The sequence below is a fragment of the Micropterus salmoides genome, unplaced genomic scaffold, assembly GCF_014851395.1.
Source record: "Micropterus salmoides isolate LMB-PRFRI ecotype aquatic unplaced genomic scaffold, ASM1485139v1 Ms_hic_scaffold_17, whole genome shotgun sequence".
NCBI lineage: Eukaryota > Metazoa > Chordata > Actinopteri > Centrarchiformes > Centrarchidae > Micropterus > Micropterus salmoides.
The window spans coordinates 4,428,994-4,451,041 of NW_024040817.1; the positions used below are offsets into that span (position 1 = coordinate 4,428,994).

At 41.3% G+C, this 22,048-nt stretch overlaps 7 gene segments (V, D, J or C); 3 read left to right on the forward strand and 4 right to left on the reverse strand.

The window, feature by feature from the left end:
• Nucleotides 1–1,555: 1,555 nt before the first annotated feature.
• Nucleotides 1,556–2,111, reverse strand: LOC119907549. The segment is given in 2 exon segments: nt 1,556–1,948; nt 2,056–2,111. Coding segments are annotated over 2 exon segments (384 nt in total).
• A 368-nt stretch (nt 2,112–2,479) lies between these two features.
• On the forward strand, nt 2,480–4,171 carry LOC119907697. The segment is given in 3 exon segments: nt 2,480–2,509; nt 2,641–2,692; nt 3,665–4,171. Coding segments are annotated over 3 exon segments (417 nt in total).
• Nucleotides 4,172–4,958: 787 nt separating this feature from the next.
• On the reverse strand, nt 4,959–5,563 carry LOC119907559. The segment is given in 2 exon segments: nt 4,959–5,367; nt 5,509–5,563. Coding segments are annotated over 2 exon segments (372 nt in total).
• A 4,420-nt stretch (nt 5,564–9,983) lies between these two features.
• On the reverse strand, nt 9,984–10,478 carry LOC119907698. The segment is given in 2 exon segments: nt 9,984–10,315; nt 10,423–10,478. Coding segments are annotated over 2 exon segments (384 nt in total).
• A 368-nt stretch (nt 10,479–10,846) lies between these two features.
• LOC119907699 lies at nt 10,847–12,300 on the forward strand. The segment is given in 3 exon segments: nt 10,847–10,876; nt 11,008–11,059; nt 11,800–12,300. Coding segments are annotated over 3 exon segments (411 nt in total).
• An 814-nt stretch (nt 12,301–13,114) lies between these two features.
• Nucleotides 13,115–13,738, reverse strand: LOC119907560. The segment is given in 2 exon segments: nt 13,115–13,467; nt 13,684–13,738. Coding segments are annotated over 2 exon segments (372 nt in total).
• Nucleotides 13,739–16,011: 2,273 nt separating this feature from the next.
• Nucleotides 16,012–22,048, forward strand: LOC119907700. The segment is given in 3 exon segments: nt 16,012–16,089; nt 20,720–20,771; nt 21,530–22,048. Coding segments are annotated over 3 exon segments (477 nt in total).

Here is a 22,048-nt window from a genome sequence, read left to right on the forward strand (position 1 = left end):
TATTCTCATCGTACAATTCCTGTCCTTCAGGTTCAGAAAGAATCTCCTGGGGTCTCATTTATAAACGGTGCGTACGTAGAAAACAGGACTGGAAACATGCGTACGCCACTTCCCAAGCAAAGGTTGTGATCTACAAAAAAAACTTGATGGGAGAATGTGTGGCCCTGTAAGAAACAGCGACTCACATGATATCAGGGAGGCCGAGTGCAGTGGCAGAGGAACAAAGGTGTGGACCCAAGTTGCAGACACGAGGAGGTTGCAGTTCAAATAAAGATTTATTTCAAGCTTACATGAACACAAGGTGAGATTCCAAACAAAGGGGCAACCCAGGAAACGCAGAGTAATCCGAGAAAACAGAATGCAAGGCAGAACACTCAACATAAGACAATGACACTACGAGGACTAAACAGAACTGAGGGCAACATATACACACAAGCAGGCAGGGCAGTTAACACAGGTGAGACACATAATCAATCAGCAGACGGGAAGCAAAGCTAGACAAAACACGAGAAACTGATCACTACAACATAAAACAGGAAGTAAAGCTAGCGACAATACACAAGGACATGTGAAACCAAATACAACAGAGAACAAGCAGGCAACGAAATAAATCGAAATTTTACCTCTGAGTATTATAGGCTTAAAGCCTTTGTGAATAAACAAACACCCGTTTGATTTTTCCTGAAATATGAAAAAAAACACAATTTAAAATCTTTTGCAGGGCACACAAAGAACCAGATGTGGGATAATAAACATTTGTTTCTGCAAAAGAATGTCTCAATTACTGTATGTTGAACAGTTTAATCAGGAATCCCATTAATGAATAGGCTACTTGCATGCAGTGCAATTCATTTTCATAAGTAAGGTGAACAGGAGGACAAATTACATTTAAATTGATGCCGTTTTCAATACGTCAGTCGAGCAAATACGAGAGCCCTTTCCTCCTGTGCACAACCTAGTGTGAAAGTGAATTGTTGTTGTTGTTTTTTACCCATCAAACAACATGCTTCAGCTTCACCAAAAGGAACGTCATTCATTCATTTTGGAGCTTTATTCAGAATTTGCCTCCTTTTCTTCCTGCAGTCAGCATGTATTAATATTAATGAGTTTCACTGACCATTTATAGGCAACTATGGACGTTTGGAGGGTCAGACATGGAGCTCCCTCCCATGCGCCACATTTCAAGTTTATTGTGATTTATATAAGTCTGAATATTTTTTGGCGTAGCCATTTTTGGCTTTTGGGTGTATGGACACTTTTAGTGAAGATTCTACACACAGTTTTATAACTGAGACCCCTGGACTTTTTGAAATGTGCCTAGACCATGGAGTCACTGAGGCTTCATTAAAGTAGGTGCTGTACTGAGCTCAGCAATTTCTCTTTCTTTTAGAGTTAGCATTTTGCAAATTAACCACAGATATGAATTGAAAAATTGCTGTTGTTAAACTCAAAAGATCTTGGGGTGTGTGTGTGTGTGTGTGTTTGTGTGTGTGTGTGTGTGTGTGTGTGTGTGTGTCCTCAGTGAACTGTATCAGTCTCTGCAGTAGCTTCCAGCTGCAGCAGTCAGTTCAGTTTCTGTTCAGTCTGACTGAGGGAGGTTTTTGTACGACGCTTTTTCACTGTGTGAACACACCCTGACCACTGACAGTGTTGGCACCCTGACAATAGTAAACTGCTGAATCTTCAGCCTGGACTCCACTGATGGTCAGAGTGAAGTCAGCCTTTGATCCACTGCCTGTAAAACGACCTGGAATCCCTGACATTCTCTCGTTGGTGTAGCGAATGAGTAGTTTAGTAGTTTCTCCATTTTTCTGTTGGTACCAGGCTAAACAGTAAGCACTGCTACAGCTCCAAACCTCCTGACTGACCCTACAGCTGATGGAGACGGAGGCTCCCAGAGCAGAGCTCACTGCTCCAGGCTGAGTCACTGTGATCTGGCCTCTGGACTCTGAGGATACAGAGACAAACACATAAAGCAGCGTCATGGTTTTGTGGGCTTCATTTCAGAGGGACGGATGTTCATAGAGGAGAGGAGTTTGATTCTCTGGACTTTACCTGTGAAGCAGCAGCAGAGGAGAGTCCAGATGAGGACGGAGACCAAAGTCATGTTTTTGATGAGGAGGATTTCTGTGGCTTCTGTTGTCATGAAGGACAGCTGTCAGTCATCCAGTGTTCAACTCTCAGGACTATAAAGTCTCCCAGAGCACTGGAGCATGGTGCTGCTGATGCAAAGTGGCTCTCTATGGAAATGCTCTGACTGACTCCAACAGGGACTTGGATTACTCCGATGATGCTGCTTCTCAATGGATCAATACGTTTACCAGAGGATTGATTAGGAATGTGTCAGTGATCATTTTTATGGACATTTGCTTTGATGACTGCAGAAAGATTTTCTTTTACAACATCTTCTGTCTGCTTTCATTTCATTCTAGAGGGATCAATTTGACTTTCACACCAATGGAACAATATATACGTAAAAATGGGATTCATTCTGAACAACTGTGTCACTGTTTGATAAATATAACATGAAATAGTTCATTCTTTTAAAAACAGGAAGTGTTTTTGTTGAGTTTGTTGTGTTCAAAGTCAGAGAGCTGTGTCTCTCTACAGTGAGAGGTTTTTGTACGACGACTCAATCAGTTTGTATCACTGTGGTGGACTTTTGGTGGAGGAACCAGACTGGATGTTAACTGTAAGTAATTTTGACTTCTACATGAACTCAGATTCTTTTCATTTTCTTTTTATATTGAATAAAATCAAGCTTTAGTTAAAGATGTTGGTTGATAGTTGAAATTTAATATTATTGCAGTGACCATTACTTCACTGTGATACAGATAAAATTCTGTCTGATGAAGAAACTCTTTAGTTACACTTAAAATGTTCATTTACACAGTTTGTATATTTTCATTGTTTTACTGTTCTTAAAAACTACAGTTAGTTGTTAAAGAAAATATTTTGATTCGTAATTTTGTCCTCAGAAAAAATCTGATGGAAAAACAGAAAATATACTGAATTGATTTAAATGTAAAAATCTTCAATTTTCAGCTGAAGAAATCTATCAAGCATTTATTTAGTGAGTGTTTTATCTGGAAACATTGAATGTGTTTTACTCAGTCTTCCTCCCAGACTGATGAATTTAACAACATGTCACATCCTCACTATAACCAATGAATATCATAATATCACTGCAGTTAGTTTAATCACATGCTGTATTGGTAGAATATTTGTTTGATCTGGAAAAAGCATTTGTAGCACTTCAAACTGTTTTCAGTAGTTCAGTCCGTCTGTTGTTGTGGTTCAGTAGTGATGTCTGCGTAAATGAAGACAGCAAACACACACCGTCTCTGATGAGTTTGGATTTGAGCTGAAAAATCTGAAGAACAAATAAAAGTCTTAAATTGTTGAACTCTGAAGTTTAAGATGTTAATTCAGCTAAAGAAAGAGTTTCCCGCCTGAAACTTTATCTTCATGGTTCAGCAGTGATGCCTGTCTGTTGCCATGGTTACTGAGCTGAGAGAGGGAAGTGAAACCCTGAAGACCAGTTTCATCCAGTCTGAGGAAGACCAACAGAACCAGCAGCCTCCTCTGCTGCAACCAACAGGGTGGAGTTTATTTTCTCTGTGCATGAACTTTCTTCATGTTGTCTCTCTGTCTCCTCCTCCAGTGGGTGATGTCCGTCCCACCCTGACGGTGCTGCCCCCCTCCAGCGAGGAGCTGCAGCAGGGGAAGGCCACGCTCATGTGCCTGGCCAACAAGGGCTTCCCCTCAGACTGGAGTCTGGCCTGGAAGGTGGACGGCAGCAGCAGCAGCAGCAGCAGCTGGGAGGAGAGCAGGAGCCCCGGGGTGCTGCAGAAGGACGGCCACTACAGCTGGAGCAGCACCCTGAGGCTCTCTGCAGACCAGTGGAGGAAGGTGGGCTCTGTGACCTGTGAGGCCACCCAGGGCTCCCAGACTCCGCTCTCAGAGACACTGAGGAGAGACCAGTGTTCCCAGTCCTGACCTGACTCACTGGGACTCTGCTACTGGTTTTCCTCTGCTCCTGCTCTCACTCTGCACTCTGGAACTGTCTCTCTCTTTTATTTGACATCTTTCAACAGCAAGATTTACTAGCTTGTTGCACTGTTTCAATATTATTTCAGTGTTTCCAGATAATAAAGACCTTTTCATCCAATCAGCTGTTTTCATGTTTATTATTATCAAAGTGTCTTAAAAAAAACTTTTGTCACTGAGCTGACACAAAATGCAGTAATATTCCCACAGTGACTTATAATAAAACAAACACTGATTTTCACTAATCAGACACTAGTGACAAATTTATATGTACTCTCAAAATACAGTATATATGGCTATAAATCGACTTGATTGATTTTTATAAGGCCATAACTTGTTATCGACACGAATGCCTTCAGGACTGTAAAAGTTTTTTCTGCTTTCAAATATCTTTAAATAGTAAAATGTCTTAATGGTAATGAATGAAATGTTAAACGTCATAAAATAATAAAACTACACGTTTGTCAAATAGTTTCTAAATCTGAAATAAAAAGCACAACATCATCAGTATAGAGAGAAGTGAAATGAGTGTAATCTGCTGTTCTAACCAGGAACTATTTACAAACTGCTTCTGCTGATGAACCACAAAGACAAATTAAACGAAAGCAAACAATTAGAATGCTGATGATATGCTTTATACATAAACAAATGAATTTATAGTATATCTGAGATTCAATGAAAAAATGGTAAGATATAAAATAATAAATAATATTTACAATCTGTGTGTCCTTCAGTTTTCATGAATATCACACACATCATAATTCAACAGAGGTTAGCTTTAATGTTCAGAAGAATGGTTCAAAATCTGTTTTAATAAACATATTAGAAGTATAACTTCTAGAATATATATATTAAAGAAGATTTAGTGTTGCAATCATTAATGTGAATAATTATTGGCTAAATGAGCATTTTTATAAACCTCTGTTTTAGTTTCAGTGCAGCTGTTGAGTCAGATCAGTTCCTCTCCAGCTGAGGGAGGTTTTTGTACGACGTTGTATCACTGTGTGGATGGGAAGCTGTCACCCTGCTGACAGTAGTAAACTCCTGAATCTTCAGCCTGAACTCCACTGATGGTCAGAGTGAAGTCAGTCCCAGATCCTCTTCCACTAAAACGATCTGGAACTCCAGACTGACGGGTTGTAGCATAATAAATCAGGAGTTTAGGAGCTTCTCCAGGTTTCTGAAGGTACCAGTGGAGGGAGCTATAAACAAGAATAGTAACACTTGCACTGGTTTTACATTTGAGAGAGACAGCCTGTCCTGGAACAACAGACTGAGATCCAGGAGACTGAGTCAGGATGGTTTGTCCTGATGAACCTGGAAAAGATGAAAAAGAGGAGAAGGGTTATTGAGACAAATCCAAATGCTGCTTGTTTCAGTGTTTCTCCATCACAGCAGAACATCATTGTGGTGAAGCTGGTTGCATCCTGAAGCAAAGTTTTCAGAAGAGAGTCTCACCCTGAACAAGGAGCCCCAGGGTGGCCAGCAGTAGAATCAGTGACATCATCATTGTGCTGCCGGCGTGTCAGTGGCTCTGAAAGGCCTGGACAGCCACTGATCAACACTGGCCTCTTAACGGCTGGGAGCAGAGAGGCAGGACAGATATGCAAACACACAGAGTCAGTGAACTGTAGCTGTCCTCAACATATCATGCTGTTTCCTCCTCACTGCTGGGACAGCAGCCTGCTTAAAACATCCTCATGCAGATTAACCCAAACACAGTATGCTATACAGTAACTGACAAGTAATCTTTTTAAACAAGGAAATTATTTTGTTCATTATTTAATAACAAATTTACAAAGACTTATAATGATAATACTATTTTTTATAAGAGAGATCTGGGTAAGAGGGCAGCATGAAAACAGAATTAGAAAAACATGAGACCAAACACTTTAAATCTTGTAGAAATCCTGAGATTATTCATGGATTTTATGACATTAGACTTCAAGTGCTGCCATTAATCAAGTCAAGTCACTTTATTTATATTGCACATGTAAAAAAACAGGAGCTCACCTAAAGTGCTTTACAGGTACTCACTGCACAAAATTACAAGTATATGGTTAAAATCAAAATCAAAGAAACTATAAAAGGAAATAAATAAGAACAACGTCAGATTGAAATGGTGCAAGTGAACGATTAAAATAATTCAATATGGGCCTGAAAATGTGGGCCAGAATCAGGTAAATGCCAAAAAAAAGGTAGATCTTTAAATTTGATTTGAAGATCTCCATGGTGGGGCAGGACTAAGTGACCTAGGCACAGAATATGTACTTAGCATATCGTCAGTAAACACAAGAACTGCATCCTGCTTGTTTGGGTCTTGCGTTTGGGTCCTAACCTGCCTCTGCACTCGGCCAACACCGACAATAATGTATTGTGGAGCTAAACTATTGAGGGCTTAAAAAAAATTGCGCATCTGGTATGTAAAACTGCAGCATAACAGTGATAAAAATCATTGTACTTCTGAAAGCTAGTGCCAAGGGGAAGCATGTATTGTTATGGCAGACTAGGCAAATGGACTCAAAAGCAGACTCGGGACCGGTTAAAATCCAGGAATTTAAAGTTTATTGAAAAGTCGGGTGACTGCAGAGTAGAGGGCAGACCAGGGAATGGAGACCAGCGAGTGAACTTCCAGGCAGGCCGTGAGCTGAGTGAGGCAGTGGCAGAATTTCCAGGCAGTCAGCGATCCTGAGCACAGGGAGACAAAGTAAGTGATCTCACAAGAAACAACCAATAGAATATATAACACAAGACTAGTTGGCCGCAGCGCAAATACCACTGAGGTAAGCTGACGATCTGGCAACGAGTGAGGTGAAGAACGGGGTTGATATACTGTAGAGTCTTGATTAGTGGAATGTGGATCAGGTGTGCAGGTGGAGCGCCAGGCACAGAGTGAGAAGCCACGCCCAGACAACACAGAGAGATAGACAGACTAACAGGAGACACAGGGAGGGAAGAGAACATAAACACAAGGGGTCGGGGAGGAGAACTGTAGACTCATAACATGTATAGCCAGAATAAGAGGGCCTAAAACTGAGCCTTGAGGGATGCCGCATTTCATAGCAGTGAGAATTATTTCTCTCAGGTAAGGGGTAAACCAACACTGTGAGAAGGATGTCATTATGTATCTTAACAGGGCAGAGTCAGTAGTATGATGTTCTCTAAAAACCAGTTTGGAATTTGTCAATGATGTTTAATGTGTTCAAGTACGAGGACGAATAAATGGAAGCTTGGAGAGAGCCTGTAGTTTTTGTCACTGGAGTCAAGGGTAGGGTTCCATAAAAGGGGTTGCAGAATTGCATGTTTAAAACTGGAGGGAACAACACCCTTGGTTAAGGAACTGCTAATTATCACCTGAATAAGACTTGAGTCTTGAGAACTTACTTGACTTGACAGAATATTGTCTAAGGGACAGCAGGGATTCATATGCATGACCACCTCCAGCAGCTGTGAAGATAGCACAGATGGAAACTGTTGTGTAAATTACAGTGAACCTCTACATAGACTGCAGAGATATGTTACCCTCTGTGTCACAGTGCTAAACTGATTCAGTCCTTATCTGTCAGGCAGACGTGATGTTGTCTCACTTGGTCACATTCATCAGCAACAGCCAGTTATAAACTCGGTGTCCCACAAGACTCAATCTCTGCTGACTTTACATGCTGCATTTGCTTTATAGCAGGAGACATGGAATTCATTTACATTACACTTCATTTAGCTGACGCTTTTATCCAAAGCGAGTTACAATTGCTATATGGGTCAGAGGTCGCACACCTCTGGAGCAACTAACACTAAGTGTCTTGCTCAGGGACACACTGGTGGATGTGTCACAGTGGGGAACCTGGGTCTCTCACACCAAAGGCATGTGTCTTATCCACTGTTCCATCACCACCCCATATCATTTGTATATGTATGTAGATGATAAACACCTGTGCATTTTTTTTATCACAAAATTACCTCTGCCTGGTCAATAAACATGTACATTTCTGTGTTAATTATACATATTTATCACAAATTCCAGCAGCTGAACAGAGATGAGACTGAGAAAGTTGAGATTCCTCTACATGCATAAACCACCATGAAGGGAAATGGGACTTTTTATCAGCTTGCAAAACAGTTGGAGCCTTTTTCTCTTTGGTAACAACAGTGAGTGAGTAAAGGGAAGGGTAAAGTGCTTTCCATCTAGAGACACAGAACTTACATGTAAAAAGATTACCTAGGAAAGACGACTTTGAAGTAAAACATTATGTGATTAACTAATGTTATGATGATATTGATATTGAACAATAGAATAGCCTAAATCAGTTTTAATCATTATGAGTGCATTTTTCTTGCTTAATTAAAAAAGTTGTAGACACCTAGATTGTTTCTTTACCAAGGAAAGAATTTACTAGGTATAGTGTGTTTAACGTCTTTAAAGGTTCTTAGTTGTTCTAGCCAAATAAATGAACAAATCCTTGTGGCCTATTTTCCTGGCCACTAAATATTGTTATAGCAACCATACCAAGTGTACTGACCAATGAGAGGAGAGCTGCCATGTTGTGGTATCTGGCTCTAGGGCTGTTCAGTCAGGTGCTATTTCAGAGTAAGCAGTGTAGGCATCCTGATGAAGAAAGTTAGAAGCTAGTTGAATCTTCTCACAACCAGCTTAAACAGTCTCCAGTTATACCTAATAGGGTAAATACCTCTAGACCTGAGGATCTGACTCTTCTGCCAGAGAGCTGGACCAGTACCTCAGTAAGTTCTGATTGTTGGAGCGCCTTAAACTCTCAGACACTAAATAGGAAGACGAATGCTGACGATCTTGATATGCTGTATGATAGAGGTCTTCATTGATCATTGAGCTTCACAGATCTTGAAGAACTGAGACCTGACCCAGAGCCCAAGTCATCCTGGGTTCCACTTACATACTAATCTGGTCTTCTCAGGTCAGGCAGGGTCTTGTTTTACTGCCAAATATTTCAGGTCTGTGAGTTTAATACCTGAGTGGATCTGCATGAATCGAGACTCAGTGTGAAGAGAATGAAACTGATTCGGATTAAAGTGCTTCGAAATACATTACCTTTAGTCTATCTGTTGGTCCACGGGGTGAAAACACGATTTTTAATATTATGTTTGATGATAGTTTCTCTTTATTGGGTTATAGCACTTTATCATAATTACACTGAATTATTGCTGCTGTTTTTGACCACAGCTGCTTGTTAATTGTTAGCTCATCATGCTGCTGCCATGAAGGTGTAATCTCTCTCTATTAGGTTTTATCCATACCGGGACTGGTTGAGCTCAGGACCCCTTCTGATCCAATCTCTGTTTTTTGGATAGTAAGTTATGAATGTCAGGTTCAGGTAGGTTTACCACAGGTCAGATGCAGACTGGACCTGTCTGACCTCTACTGTATGTGTCCAATCCTAAATGTTATTCTGCCTTTAGACAGTCGCAGGTTGTTCAGTGACATGTACTGTATGAACTGTGGCCCAGAATCCATTATGTTTCTGAGTGTCAGTGTTTCTGCCACAGAAAACATTTGTTGCATTGCAGATATGGAGCTTCAGTGTCCTGAGATTTCAGTGTGATGTGTGGACGTTGATGTTTGATATATTGTGAATTTGGTTTGTGTCTCTACATCAGTGGAGCTGACTCTGCTGCTGTTGTGGTTTTAATGGTCTGACTGGGCTTCTTCACTGGAACTGTTCTCTTCATCTGAGGAAACTTTCAGCTTGTTGAGGAGGACTGTTTGAACTTCAGGAGGAAAACTGCTGGAGACGCAATGAGCATCACAAATCATCTGTGTGTGTGTGTGTGTGTGTGTGTGTGTGTGTGTGTGTGTGTGTGTCCTCAGTGAACTGTATCAGTCTCTGCAGTAGCTTCCAGCTGCAGCAGTCAGTTCAGTTTCTGTTCAGTCTGACTGAGGGAGGTTTTTGTACGACGCTTTTTCACTGTGTGAACACGTACTGACTGTTGACAGTGTTGATACCCTGACAGAAGTAAACTGCTGAATCTTCAGCCTGAACTCCACTGATGGTCAGAGTGAAGTCAGTCTTCGATCCACTGCCAGAAAAACGATCTGAAATCCCTGACATTCTCTCATTGGTGTAGCGAATGAGTAGTTTAGGAGTTTCTCCATCTTTCTGTTGGTACCAGGCTAAACAGTAAGCACTGCTACAGCTCCAAACCTCCTGACTGACCCTACAGCTGATGGAGACGGAGGCTCCCAGAGCAGAGCTCACTGCTCCAGGCTGAGTCACTGTGATCTGGCCTCTGGACTCTGAGGATACAGAGACAAACACATAAAGCAGCGTCATGGTTTTGTGGGCTTCATTTCAGAGGGACGGATGTTCATAGAGGAGAGGAGTTTGATTCTCTGGACTTTACCTGTGAAGCAGCAGCAGAGGAGAGTCCAGATGAGGACGGAGACCAAAGTCATGTTTTTGATGAGGAGGATTTCTGTGGCTTCTGTTGTCATGAAGGACAGCTGTCAGTCATCCAGTGTTCAACTCTCAGGACTATAAAGTCTCCCAGAGCACTGGAGCATGGTGCTGCTGATGCAAAGTGGCTCTCTATGGAAATGCTCTGACTGACTCCAACAGGGACTTGGATTACTCTGATGATGCTGCTTCTCAATGGATCAATACGTTTACCAGAGGATTGATTAGGAATGTGTCAGTGATCATTTTTATGGACATTTGCTTTGATGACTGCAGAAAGATTTTCTTTTACAACATCTTCTGTCTGCTTTCATTTCATTCTAGAGGGATCAATTTGACTTTCACACCAATGGAACAATATATATGTAAAAATGGGATTCATTCTGAACAACTGTGTCACTGTTTGATAAACATAACATGAAATAGTCCATTCTTTTAAAAACAGGAAGTGTTTTTGTTGAGTTTGTTGTGTTCAAAGTCAGAGAGCCGTGTCTCTCTACAGTGAGAGGTTTTTGTACGACGACTCAATCAGTTTGTATCACTGTGGTGGACTTTTGGTGGAGGAACCAGACTGGAGTTTGGAAGTAAGTTTCTGCACAAATATTAAATATCGTATCATCAGCGAAGGTTTTAATTTCTGTGTCTGAACATTTGTAGTAGATATAAATTTCCTCTGGACTGATCTAAATCACTTTAAAGACTCAATCTTATTGTTCGTTTCTCCTGTTTAACCATGAAGCTGAACTCAAAGCAGCTTTACTGAACTTCTCTTTAAACGTTCCATTTAATTTGTGAAATGTGAACAGCTTGAACTGCAGCAAAGATTAAAGAACAACACTCGTACTTTAATTCTGCATTTTAAACTGTTTAGAAGTTGAGTTAAAATTATTTTGAATAGTGTGAATGAAGATAAAAATGTTTCCAAATCTCTGATCTTCTAAAATGGCTCAAATTGTCTTTTAACCTCAGTTTGAAATAATGTTGACAGTTCTCTGATGCTGTTTTTAAATCTGTCTGAGGAACAGGTTACCTGTGGTCGTCAGGTATTTTGGGCTGATAATGTCCTTTAACAGTGGATCTCAGTAACTTTTGCCCTTTTGAGAGTTTTGACAGTAAATATGTTTTTTTTATTTCTAAATTTAAAACCTGGTTGTTTTATTTCCAGTGCAGTTTGATATCTTTCAGCTCATATGAGGACTCTTTCTGTGCTGATATGCATGAGAGGTTTCTTAAAGGAAGTGAAACAATGTGTGAGTGAGTGACTGGTGGAGCAGAAACCAGCTGTGTGGTCCCCGTCCTCTAAGCCGATTGGTTCTTCTCCTAGGTGATGCCCGTCCCACCCTGACGGTGCTGCCCCCCTCCAGCGAGGAGCTGCAGCAGGGGAAGGCCACGCTCATGTGCCTGGCCAACAAGGGCTTCCCCTCAGACTGGAGTCTGGCCTGGAAGGTGGACGGCAGCAGCAGCAGCAGCAGCTGGGAGGAGAGCAGGAGCCCCGGGGTGCTGCAGAAGGACGGCCACTACAGCTGGAGCAGCACCCTGAGGCTCTCTGCAGACCAGTGGAGGAAGGTGGGCTCTGTGACCTGTGAGGCCACCCAGGGCTCCCAGACTCCGCTCTCAGAGACACTGAGGAGAGACCAGTGTTCCCAGTCCTGACCTGACTCACTGGGACTCTGCTACTGGTTTTCCTCTGCTCCTGCTCTCACTCTGCACTCTGGAACTGTCTCTCTCTTTTATTTGACATCTTTCAACAGCAAGATTTACTAGCTTGTTGCACTGTTTCAATATTATTTCAGTGTTTCCAGATAATAAAGACCTTTTCATCCAATCAGCTGTTTTCATGTTTATTATCATCAAAGTGTCTTAATAAATGTTCTCTTGATGGTGTCAGTGACTGTGTTACATCCAGAGAACAACAGTTTAACATCAATATATTTCTAAAGTTACAGTATATTGAGAGATTTTAAAGTCAGACATAACTCCTCATTATATTTTGATTAGTACAAACCAGTGATGGTCGTAGAATTCCATATTTTTTCACAATCAATTTGAATTCATTCATGACTGTAAAACCTTTCCTGCTGTCGTTACAGATTTTTCTGTAATAATAAACCTTTTTGGAACAAAATCCCTGGTAAAACTGTCTTAATGGTAATAACTTTAATCTTGTAATTGTTTGTTTATCCAAAGAACCTTTTCATTTGAATAAAACTAAAGATGATAAAAGGAAATAATTCAAATGTTGCTGATTTATTTACTCCATGAACCTTTTGGTTCCATTATGAAATAAATGTGTTTGCTGGAATAAAAAACACAAATTAAGTTATTTATACATGTTGTTATAGACATGATTGGTCATTTTGACTAGATGAATGAAATTAGATTTTATTGAGATGATATTTCGTTAAGTATGTTGAAGTTCCTATGAAAAATCGTAAGATATAAAATCATAAAAATTTACAATTTTAGTGTTATGATACTCTGTGAATTTCAGAAGAATAGTTCAATTAGATTATAAATGTTTGGCTTAAATACAGAATATTTAGTGTTGAAATGTTTAAAGTGTTGTTGTTATTGTCTAAATGTTTTTTATAAACCTCTGTTTTAGTTTCAGTGCAGCTGTTGAGTCAGATCAGTTCCTCTCCAGCTGAGGGAGGTTTTTGTACGACGTTGTATCACTGTGTGAACGGTCTGCTGTTACTCTGCTGACAGTAGTAAACTCCTGAATCTTCAGCCTGAACTCCACTGATGGTCAGAGTGAAGTCAGTCCCAGATCCACTTCCACTAAAACGATCTGGAACTCCAGACTGACGGGTTGTAGCATAATAAATCAGGAGTTTAGGAGCTTCTCCAGGTTTCTGAAGGTACCAGTGGAGCCAGCTAGACCCATAACTAGTAACACTTGTACTGGTTTTACATTTGAGAGAGACAGCCTGTCCTGGAACAGCAGACTGAGATCCAGGAGACTGAGTCACCGTGATTTGTCCTGATGAACCTGGAAAAGATGAAAAAGAGGAGAAGGGTTATTGAGACAAATCCAGCTTGGAGAAAGATGATCAGCATCCAAACAGAAGAGTCTCATTTCTTTAAGATGGAGAACAGATGGAAGAAGGTAAATGCTGCTTGTTTCAGTGTTTCTCCATCACAGCAGAACATCATTGTGGTGAAGCTGGTTGCATCCTGAAGCAAAGTTTTCAGAAGAGAGTCTCACCCTGAACAAGGAGCCCCAGGGTGGCCAGCAGTAGAATCAGTGACATCATCATTGTGCTGCCGGCGTGTCAGTGGCTCTGAAAGGCCTGGACAGCCACTGATCAACACTGGCCTCTTAACGGCTGGGAGCAGAGAGGCAGGACAGATATGCAAACACACAGAGTCAGTGAACTGTAGCTGTCCTCAACATATCATGCTGTTTCCTCCTCACTGCTGGGACAGCTGCCTCACAAACAGGCTATATTTGTGACATGAAAAAAACAAATTTGAAATTTTTCAAATGTACGCTTCTGTTAGTTTAACTTTGTTTTAAAAAAGAGATGTCTTTTCATTGTAAAGGTTTCAAATTGACCTCAAACTGTCTTTGGGTTGAATTCATGCAGCAGAGTGACGACAATTCAAAGTTAGACAATCAAGGCACACAAGCACAGTAATTTATAGATCGAAGTGAAGATGAAACGGCTTCCTGGCAGGTTAGCAAGTCAGAACAGATTTAAATCAATGTAAAAGAAATGTTGCAGGTAAGGGGTACAGGTAGATAGGATGTAGCAGTTGTTAACCTTTCCTGCTCTCCACTGAGGAGGTGACCAGACACTGTTCTGGACTCACAGAAGATCTAAGCCGGTGTTCAACCCACTGGTTGAATGGGCTGCCTCTGTCCGCTGGGTTGACGGGCTGGCAGTGGTCTGTTCACGGGTGTTGGTCTGCAGTGTGGTCGCAACAGGTAGAAAGGGAAACAGACCGAGTGCTGTGAAAAAACATCATGTGATCAGGCACACCTGCTGCCACTCACTCATGCAGCCGAGGCATGGGGGGGGCACTACCTGAGAGAGAGAGAGAGAGAGAGAGAGAGAGAGAGAGAGAGAGAGAGAGAGAGAGAGAGAGAGAGAGAGAGAGAGAGAGAGAGAGAGAGAGAGAGAGAGAGAGAGAGAGAGAGAGAGAGAGAGAGAGAGAGAGAGAGAGAACACAACCCAACCCAAACATGACCCGTAGGGTCGTAACAAGCAGTCTCTTCTTACGTATTTGGTGGTATTTAAATTAGGCTGTGTCGAGATCCCGAAGCACAGACGTTTCGCAACACTGCTCCAAACCATGGTTCAAAACGTCAATGTCACGTGACCGCAGTGAAGCGAGGCTTCAGAGCGTCTCACCCCTGTTTCGACAGGTGGCACACCTGCCGTTTCTACACTTGATTCGCAGTGTTTGGAACAAACCGCACATCAGCCTCTAACTCATTTGACAGATTTGTTCCAAGGACACACAATCATTTGATTTATTGGAGCGTGCTGTAGTATATCCGCACCTGTAGGCCTATGATGGCAAAAAAATATTTATCTTTGCCAGCAACAAATGTTCCATGTGACCAAATTTTTCCAAGGCTGGGGAAAAACCCGACTCAGCCCCAAAACAACTGAATATTTCTGAATACTATTCTTGACATATAACAAATATGAGACATTGTTCCACTTTTCTTAAAACAACTTCAACTTTACTCAGTTACGGATTTTTAATCCATTACACCTCATCACTGCCAGCACTCATTATTATTATTAATTATTATTACACTAGGGCCAATATCTTTTCTGCTAATTATCATTCCACCTTTATTAATAAGCTACTGTATAATACCGTAGATATTCACATTTATTGTCATTTATTATTAGGCTATATTCTTAGATTTGTATACTATATTATATTCTCTAATCACTAAATTCTACCTAGTATTTTTATTCCTTTTATGCCTTGCGAGTATCTGCAACAAAGACTTCACCGTGGTAGATCAATAAAGTATTCCGATTCTGAACACGAACAAGTTGTCTCTATGGGGTAGTGGTTAATACACATGCCTTTGGTGTGCTAAATGAGTGATTACTTACGAAACAACACACAGATGTGTTTTAGCCTATTTAAACACACTTTTATTGCAATCCCCATCTGCTGTCTCTGACAATCTGAAAGCGTTTCTTTGTTGTATGGTGATTTCTCCGAAATCCTGTTGGTCATGTATTGATAAGACATTTAGAATAGTAAACGCGGGTCAGTCATTGTTTCAATGAAACCCCGACCAAGATGTGTCGATATCAAAAGTGACCAGTAGGTGTCACCGTGGAGACGGGAGTCGAAGATTTCGAAGCCTCGACACAATTCCGGCACAATTGCTTCAAACGTTTCAATGTTTCACAAAGCCTCGCTTTGCCCATCACTAATTTAAATCCCCTGTTTCCAATACATTTTGGCTCAATGTCAACATTCCTTTGAGTTGACATTGGGTCTTCTGGGATCATTGAGATCACCTGTTGCACAGGGTGTGGGAACTGACTCCTTAACAATGATTGAGAGCAGCTTGGTGATTCTCTTCTTGGCAAATCAGGGTGTGATGACGCCCATTCTTGAAGGCATAAGAGAGGTGGGCAACAGCACAGCCAGGGCTAGTGACAAAGCCTCGTGAAGATTTATAGGCTTTTTTTCTGATTGTAAGTGCTGCAAGAACTGTAGCCTACATGTTGCTACCTGCCACTATGTCTAAATAAGGTTTCAAAAAGTTTCCTTAAATTATCATTATCTGCTATAACAGCAAACCAGGCAGTCTAAGCTACAATAAAATGTGGTGTCCGAACAATAATGCTGCGATGACGTGTTGAGAAGAAATCCGCTTGACACGCGTCAAATGCACATATGTTATACACCACAAAAGAAAGCACACTGTAAAATACTTCACCTCTGGACCTCTGCAGTGGCACTGGCTGTTGCATTTGACACATGCTGCTGTGCATTCAGATGGCTGTCAAGCCTCCCCACCGCATTTTGAAATTGCTGATTTTGTCCAACCCACTTTTTGAAAGCATTTGTTAAAAATGTTCTGAAAAATAGGTTGTACCAAAAAATGTTACCTAACAAATGAAAATGTTTTGAGAAAGGTTTATTTGCATTAAGAAAACATGCAATGAAATTTAAATATAGAAGAAACAAATGTGCACTGTTCAAAAAAAGTAACTTAAGTTATAAAAAATGCCTTATACAGTATTCTGTATTCTATTTTATATTCATGAATTGTCCCTTCAGCTGAATTTTTTTGTTTCCCTTTGAATAAATAAAGACATTTCCACCATAAATTGGAGCAGAAAATGTCTCCAGAATGCAGGAAATTAAGTGTTTAATGCTTCAATTTTGGGGGGGAAGACCCCCAGACCCCCACTCATATATTTCAGATTTCTTCAAAATGGTGTTAAAAATCTTCTCGTCTTGTTGTTGTGCATCATCATGTCTCATGACCCAAAATGTATCATCATGCCCCAAATTTGAGCACTTGTGTCCCCCCACTTTTCAACACAAAGTGAAATGCACAGAACTGTTCATTGGGGAGACTAAACAACCACTACACAAACGCATGGCTCAACACAGAAGGGCCAACTCCTCAGGTCAAGACTCTGCAGTCTACTTACATCTGAAGGACAGAGGACACTCGTTTGAGGACCACCAGGTGCACATTTTAGACAGAGAGGATGGATGGTTTGAAAGAGGTGTCAAGGAAGCATCTACACCAGGGTTGAGAAGCTGTCGCTGAACAGAGGAGGGGGTCTACGCCACCACTTATCCCCCACATACAATGCTGTCCTTTCATCACTTCCCAGGAAACTGAACAAGCGTAACCTATTGGCCTCAGGTGAAGATACCAATGATGTTGTTACCACTGCCAGGAGCACAAATGAACCAGCGGTATCGATGATCCTAGCTAACGACCCCACAGAGGTTAAATAGCTGAGTTTCCCTACCGATCAGTCAGAACTGAAGAAGTCTCTTGGATGAGAGACAAAACATCTTCCATTATCTTCAACCAAGTCCAGTTGCCTTGACTTTAACCTTCTTTGGATAACTATGACCTGGATGACTGAGAACCTTCACAGACATGTTATAGTTATAGTAGCTAGTTATAATTCTTCCATTTTTGAAAATGCTCCTTTACTGCTGAAGTTGATGTCCTGCACAATAGGTTTCAGTTGGATTTAAAGGGGCTATACGTAGTTTTAAAAAAATTAACAAATCACTTTTTTATTGCCTGTGGGTGAAGATGTTGTAACCTCACACACAAACGATCCACTTACTGGGTTTTATTGTGACCTCTGAAGGCCAGTATGCCAGTTCCTATATGGAGGAAATCTGGAGGAAGACTCAGGGTTGGATTTTACAGAAATCCCTTGCTTTGATGCACTCTTGCCTTGTCTACTGACCCAGCGCTACGACACTGCAGCTACTGACATGAAGTTCCCTAAAACAAAAACACAACCAGGTCCCAGCACAACACAGACGACAAAACAAACTCCAAGTCAGGATAAAAAACAAGAATAAAAGTCACAGAAAGCGTTGAAAGGGCAGTCGACATCAGAGAGGCTTCAGACATCCACCTTGTTTTGGAACCAACAAAACTGACCCAGACTTGGCTTTCTTCCTGTTGGACAGGTAAACTAATATTACAGCAAGGCACATTAAATAAATTGTGATTTTGTGCTTTAGTTGGCTCATGTTATATAACATTAGCTCGCCGGCTAACACTGACCAGTTGCTAATGTTATCCTTTGCTAAATACTGTAGTTTCATGGCTTTCCACATCACCAGCTAACGTGACCCATCTTACTATCCTGTGTACAACCGGTATTATGTCAAAGTGTTGATTTGAGACTCCAACAAATGATGGAACTGTACAAAGCAAATGTGGAGTGGGAGTTTATGTGCGTTTCAGCATGTTGTGTGATGCTGTCTCCCGATGTGCCAGATTCTGCTCGCTCATGAGTTCAAGCACGAGCGCACACGGTCGCAATCTAAAACCTGCACCGCTGAAAACTATATACTGCCCCTTTAGTTCATTTTGGGAGCAAAACAGTCAAGAGGAAGTTAACAACTTCATCTTTTAATTGTGAACATGTGAAACAGAACTGATGGTTTCTGAAGTTATTTGTTCCAATTAAAACTCAAAGTTGTGGTACTTTGGAAAACACAGATGATACACATAATGCAGATAATACACAGTCGTACATTTTTCACCAAATGATTTCTGTTGATAAAAATGTGCTTATTTTTTCATCAGAATCATTACTGAATGTGACAAATTCCACGCTGTTAATGAAAGACAAAACAGAATTTATTATATTTAGAACAACTTGAAATCTCTGTGCTAAATGTCAAGCGGTTCACTGACCTCATGCACCGCATGATGTCCACTGTCCAAACCTCACTTCACATGGTGCATTCCATCCCCAAAACATTCAGCATTGTTTGGTCAGACAGCTTTTGAAACTTCTTCTGAAGATCCCTCAAGTTGTGCTTCAAACCGCCTCATGCATCATCGAAAACACACCAATGTGTCCCTGAACAAGGAACTTAACCCCTCGTTGCTCCAGAGGTATGTGACCTCTGACATTTATAGCAATAGTAAGTTGCTTTGGATGAAAACGTCATCTACATGAATACATGTAAATCACACCCCTACAAAGAACTTATCTAGTTTTTGGACTCATGGTGCAACCACATTGATCAACATATGCTCATATTTTATGTTTTCAGTTCTGTGAATTTGTAATTTTCTTCCAGCTCCATGATGTCGATCTCTGTCTCCTGTCTCAGCTTTGTATACTGTGTCTGATGGAGGTCAGGGTGATGTTTGCTGGAGCACAGTGGAACCACCTTTTGAAAAATGTATATTTGGTGAGTGGACAGTGTTGGATAAAAGTGATTAAAACCAAATTAATTAATACACTGAAATGAAAAGTAAGAGACATCATCTGAGTTTGATCCTCTGCTTGCTGTTTTCACTCAGCTGTGGTTTGTTGGTCGACATCAATGAAGCTGACATGTTGGATATTAACGTTTAGTGTGTGTGTGTGTGTGTGTGTGTGTGTGTGTGTGTGTGTGTGTGTGTGTCCTCAGTGAACTGTATCAGTCTCTGCAGTAGCTTCCAGCTGCAGCAGTCAGTTCAGTTTCTGTTCAGTCTGACTGAGGGAGGTTTTTGTACGATGCTTCTTCACTGTGTGAACAACCACTGACTGATATAGTGTGTACTCTGACAGTAGTAAACTGCTGCATCTTCAGCTTGAACCCCACTGATGGTCAGAGTGAAATCAGTCCCAGATCCACTGCCTGAAAAACGACCTGGAATCCCTGACATTCTCTCGTTGGTGTTGCGAATGAGTAGTTTAGGAGTTTCTCCTTCTCTCTGTTGGTACCAGTGTAAACAGTAAGCACTGCTACAGCTCCGAACCTGTGGACTGACCCTACAGCTGATGGAGACGGAGGCTCCCAGAGCAGAGCTCACTGCTCCAGGCTGAGTCACTGTGATCTGGCCTCTGGACTCTGAGGATACAGAGACAAACACATAAAGCAGCGTCATGGTTTTGTGGGCTTCATTTCAGAGGGACGGATGTTCATAGAGGAGAGGAGTTTGATTCTCTGGACTTTATCTGTGAAGCAGCAGCAGAGGAGAGTCCAGATGAGGACGGAGACCAAAGTCATGTTTTTGATGAGGAGGATTTCTGTGGCTTCTGTTGTCATGAAGGACAGCTGTCAGTCATCCAGTGTTCAACTCTCAGGACTATAAAGTCTCCCAGAGCACTGGAGCATGGTGCTGCTGATGCAAAGTGGCTCTCTATGGAAATGCTCTGACTGACTCCAACAGGGACTTGGATTACTCTGATGATGCTGCTTCTCAATGGATCAATACGTTTACCAGAGGATTGATTAGGAATGTGTCAGTGATCATTTTTATGGACATTTGCTTTGATGACTGCAGAAAGATTTTCTTTTACAACATCTTCTGTCTGCTTTCATTTCATTCTAGAGGGATCAATTTGACTTTCACACCAATGGAACAATATATACGTAAAAATGGGATTCATTCTGAACAACTGTGTCACTGTTTGATAAATATAACATGAAATAGTTCATTCTTTTAAAAACAGCAAGTGTTTTTGTTGAGTTTGTTGTGTTCAAAGTCAGAGAGCCGTGTCTCTCTACAGTGAGAGGTTTTTGTACGACGACTCAATCAGTTTGTATCACTGTGGTGGACTTTTGGTGGAGGAACCAGACTGGAGTTTGGAAGTAAGTTTCTGCACAAATATTAAATATCGTATCATCAGCGAAGGTTTTAATTTCTGTGTCTGAACATTTGTAGTAGATATAAATTTCCTCTGGACTGATCTAAATCACTTTAAAGACTCAATCTTATTGTTCGTTTCTCCTGTTTAACCATGAAGCTGAACTCAAAGCAGCTTTACTGAACTTCTCTTTAAACGTTCCATTTAATTTGTGAAATGTGAACAGCTTGAACTGCAGCAAAGATTAAAGAACAACACTCGTACTTTAAAAATGATTCAGCCTTTAATTCTGCATTTTAAACTGTTTAGAAGTTGAGTTAAAATTATTTTGAATAGTGTGAATGAAGATAAAAATGTTTCCAAATCTCTGATCTTCTAAAATGGCTCAAATTGTCTTTTAACCTCAGTTTGAAATAATGTTGACAGTTCTCTGACGCTGTTTTTAAATCTGTCTGAGGAACAGGTTACCTGTGGTCGTCTCTTATTTTGGGCTGATAATGTCCTTTAACAGTGGATCTCATTAACTTCTGCCCTTTTGAGAGTTTTAACAGTAAATATGTTTTTTTTATTTCCAAATTTAAAACCTGGTTGTTTTATTTCCAGTGCAGTTTGATATCTTTCTGCTCATATGAGGACTCTTTCTGTGCTGATATGCATGAGAGGTTTCTTAAAGGAAGTGAAACAATGTGTGAGTGAGTGACTGGTGGAGCAGAAACCAGCTGTGTGGTCCCCGTCCTCTAAGCCGATTGGTTCTTCTCCTAGGTGATGCCCGTCCCACCCTGACGGTGCTGCCCCCCTCCAGCGAGGAGCTGCAGCAGGGGAAGGCCACGCTCATGTGCCTGGCCAACAAGGGCTTCCCCTCAGACTGGAGTCTGGCCTGGAAGGTGGACGGCAGCAGCGGCAGCAGCAGCAGCAGCAGCAGCAGCAGCTGGGAGGAGAGCAGGAGCCCCGGGGTGCTGCAGAAGGACGGCCACTACAGCTGGAGCAGCACCCTGAGGCTCTCTGCAGACCAGTGGAGGAAGGTGGGCTCTGTGACCTGTGAGGCCACCCAGGGCTCCCAGACTCCGCTCTCAGAGACACTGAGGAGAGACCAGTGTTCCCAGTCCTGACCTGACTCACTGGGACTCTGCTACTGGTTTTCCTCTGCTCCTGCTCTCACTCTGCACTCTGGAACTGTCTCTCTCTTTTATTTCACATCTTTCAACAGCAAGATTTACTAGCTTGTTGCACTGTTTCAATATTATTTCAGTGTTTCCAGATAATAAAGACCTCTTCATCCAA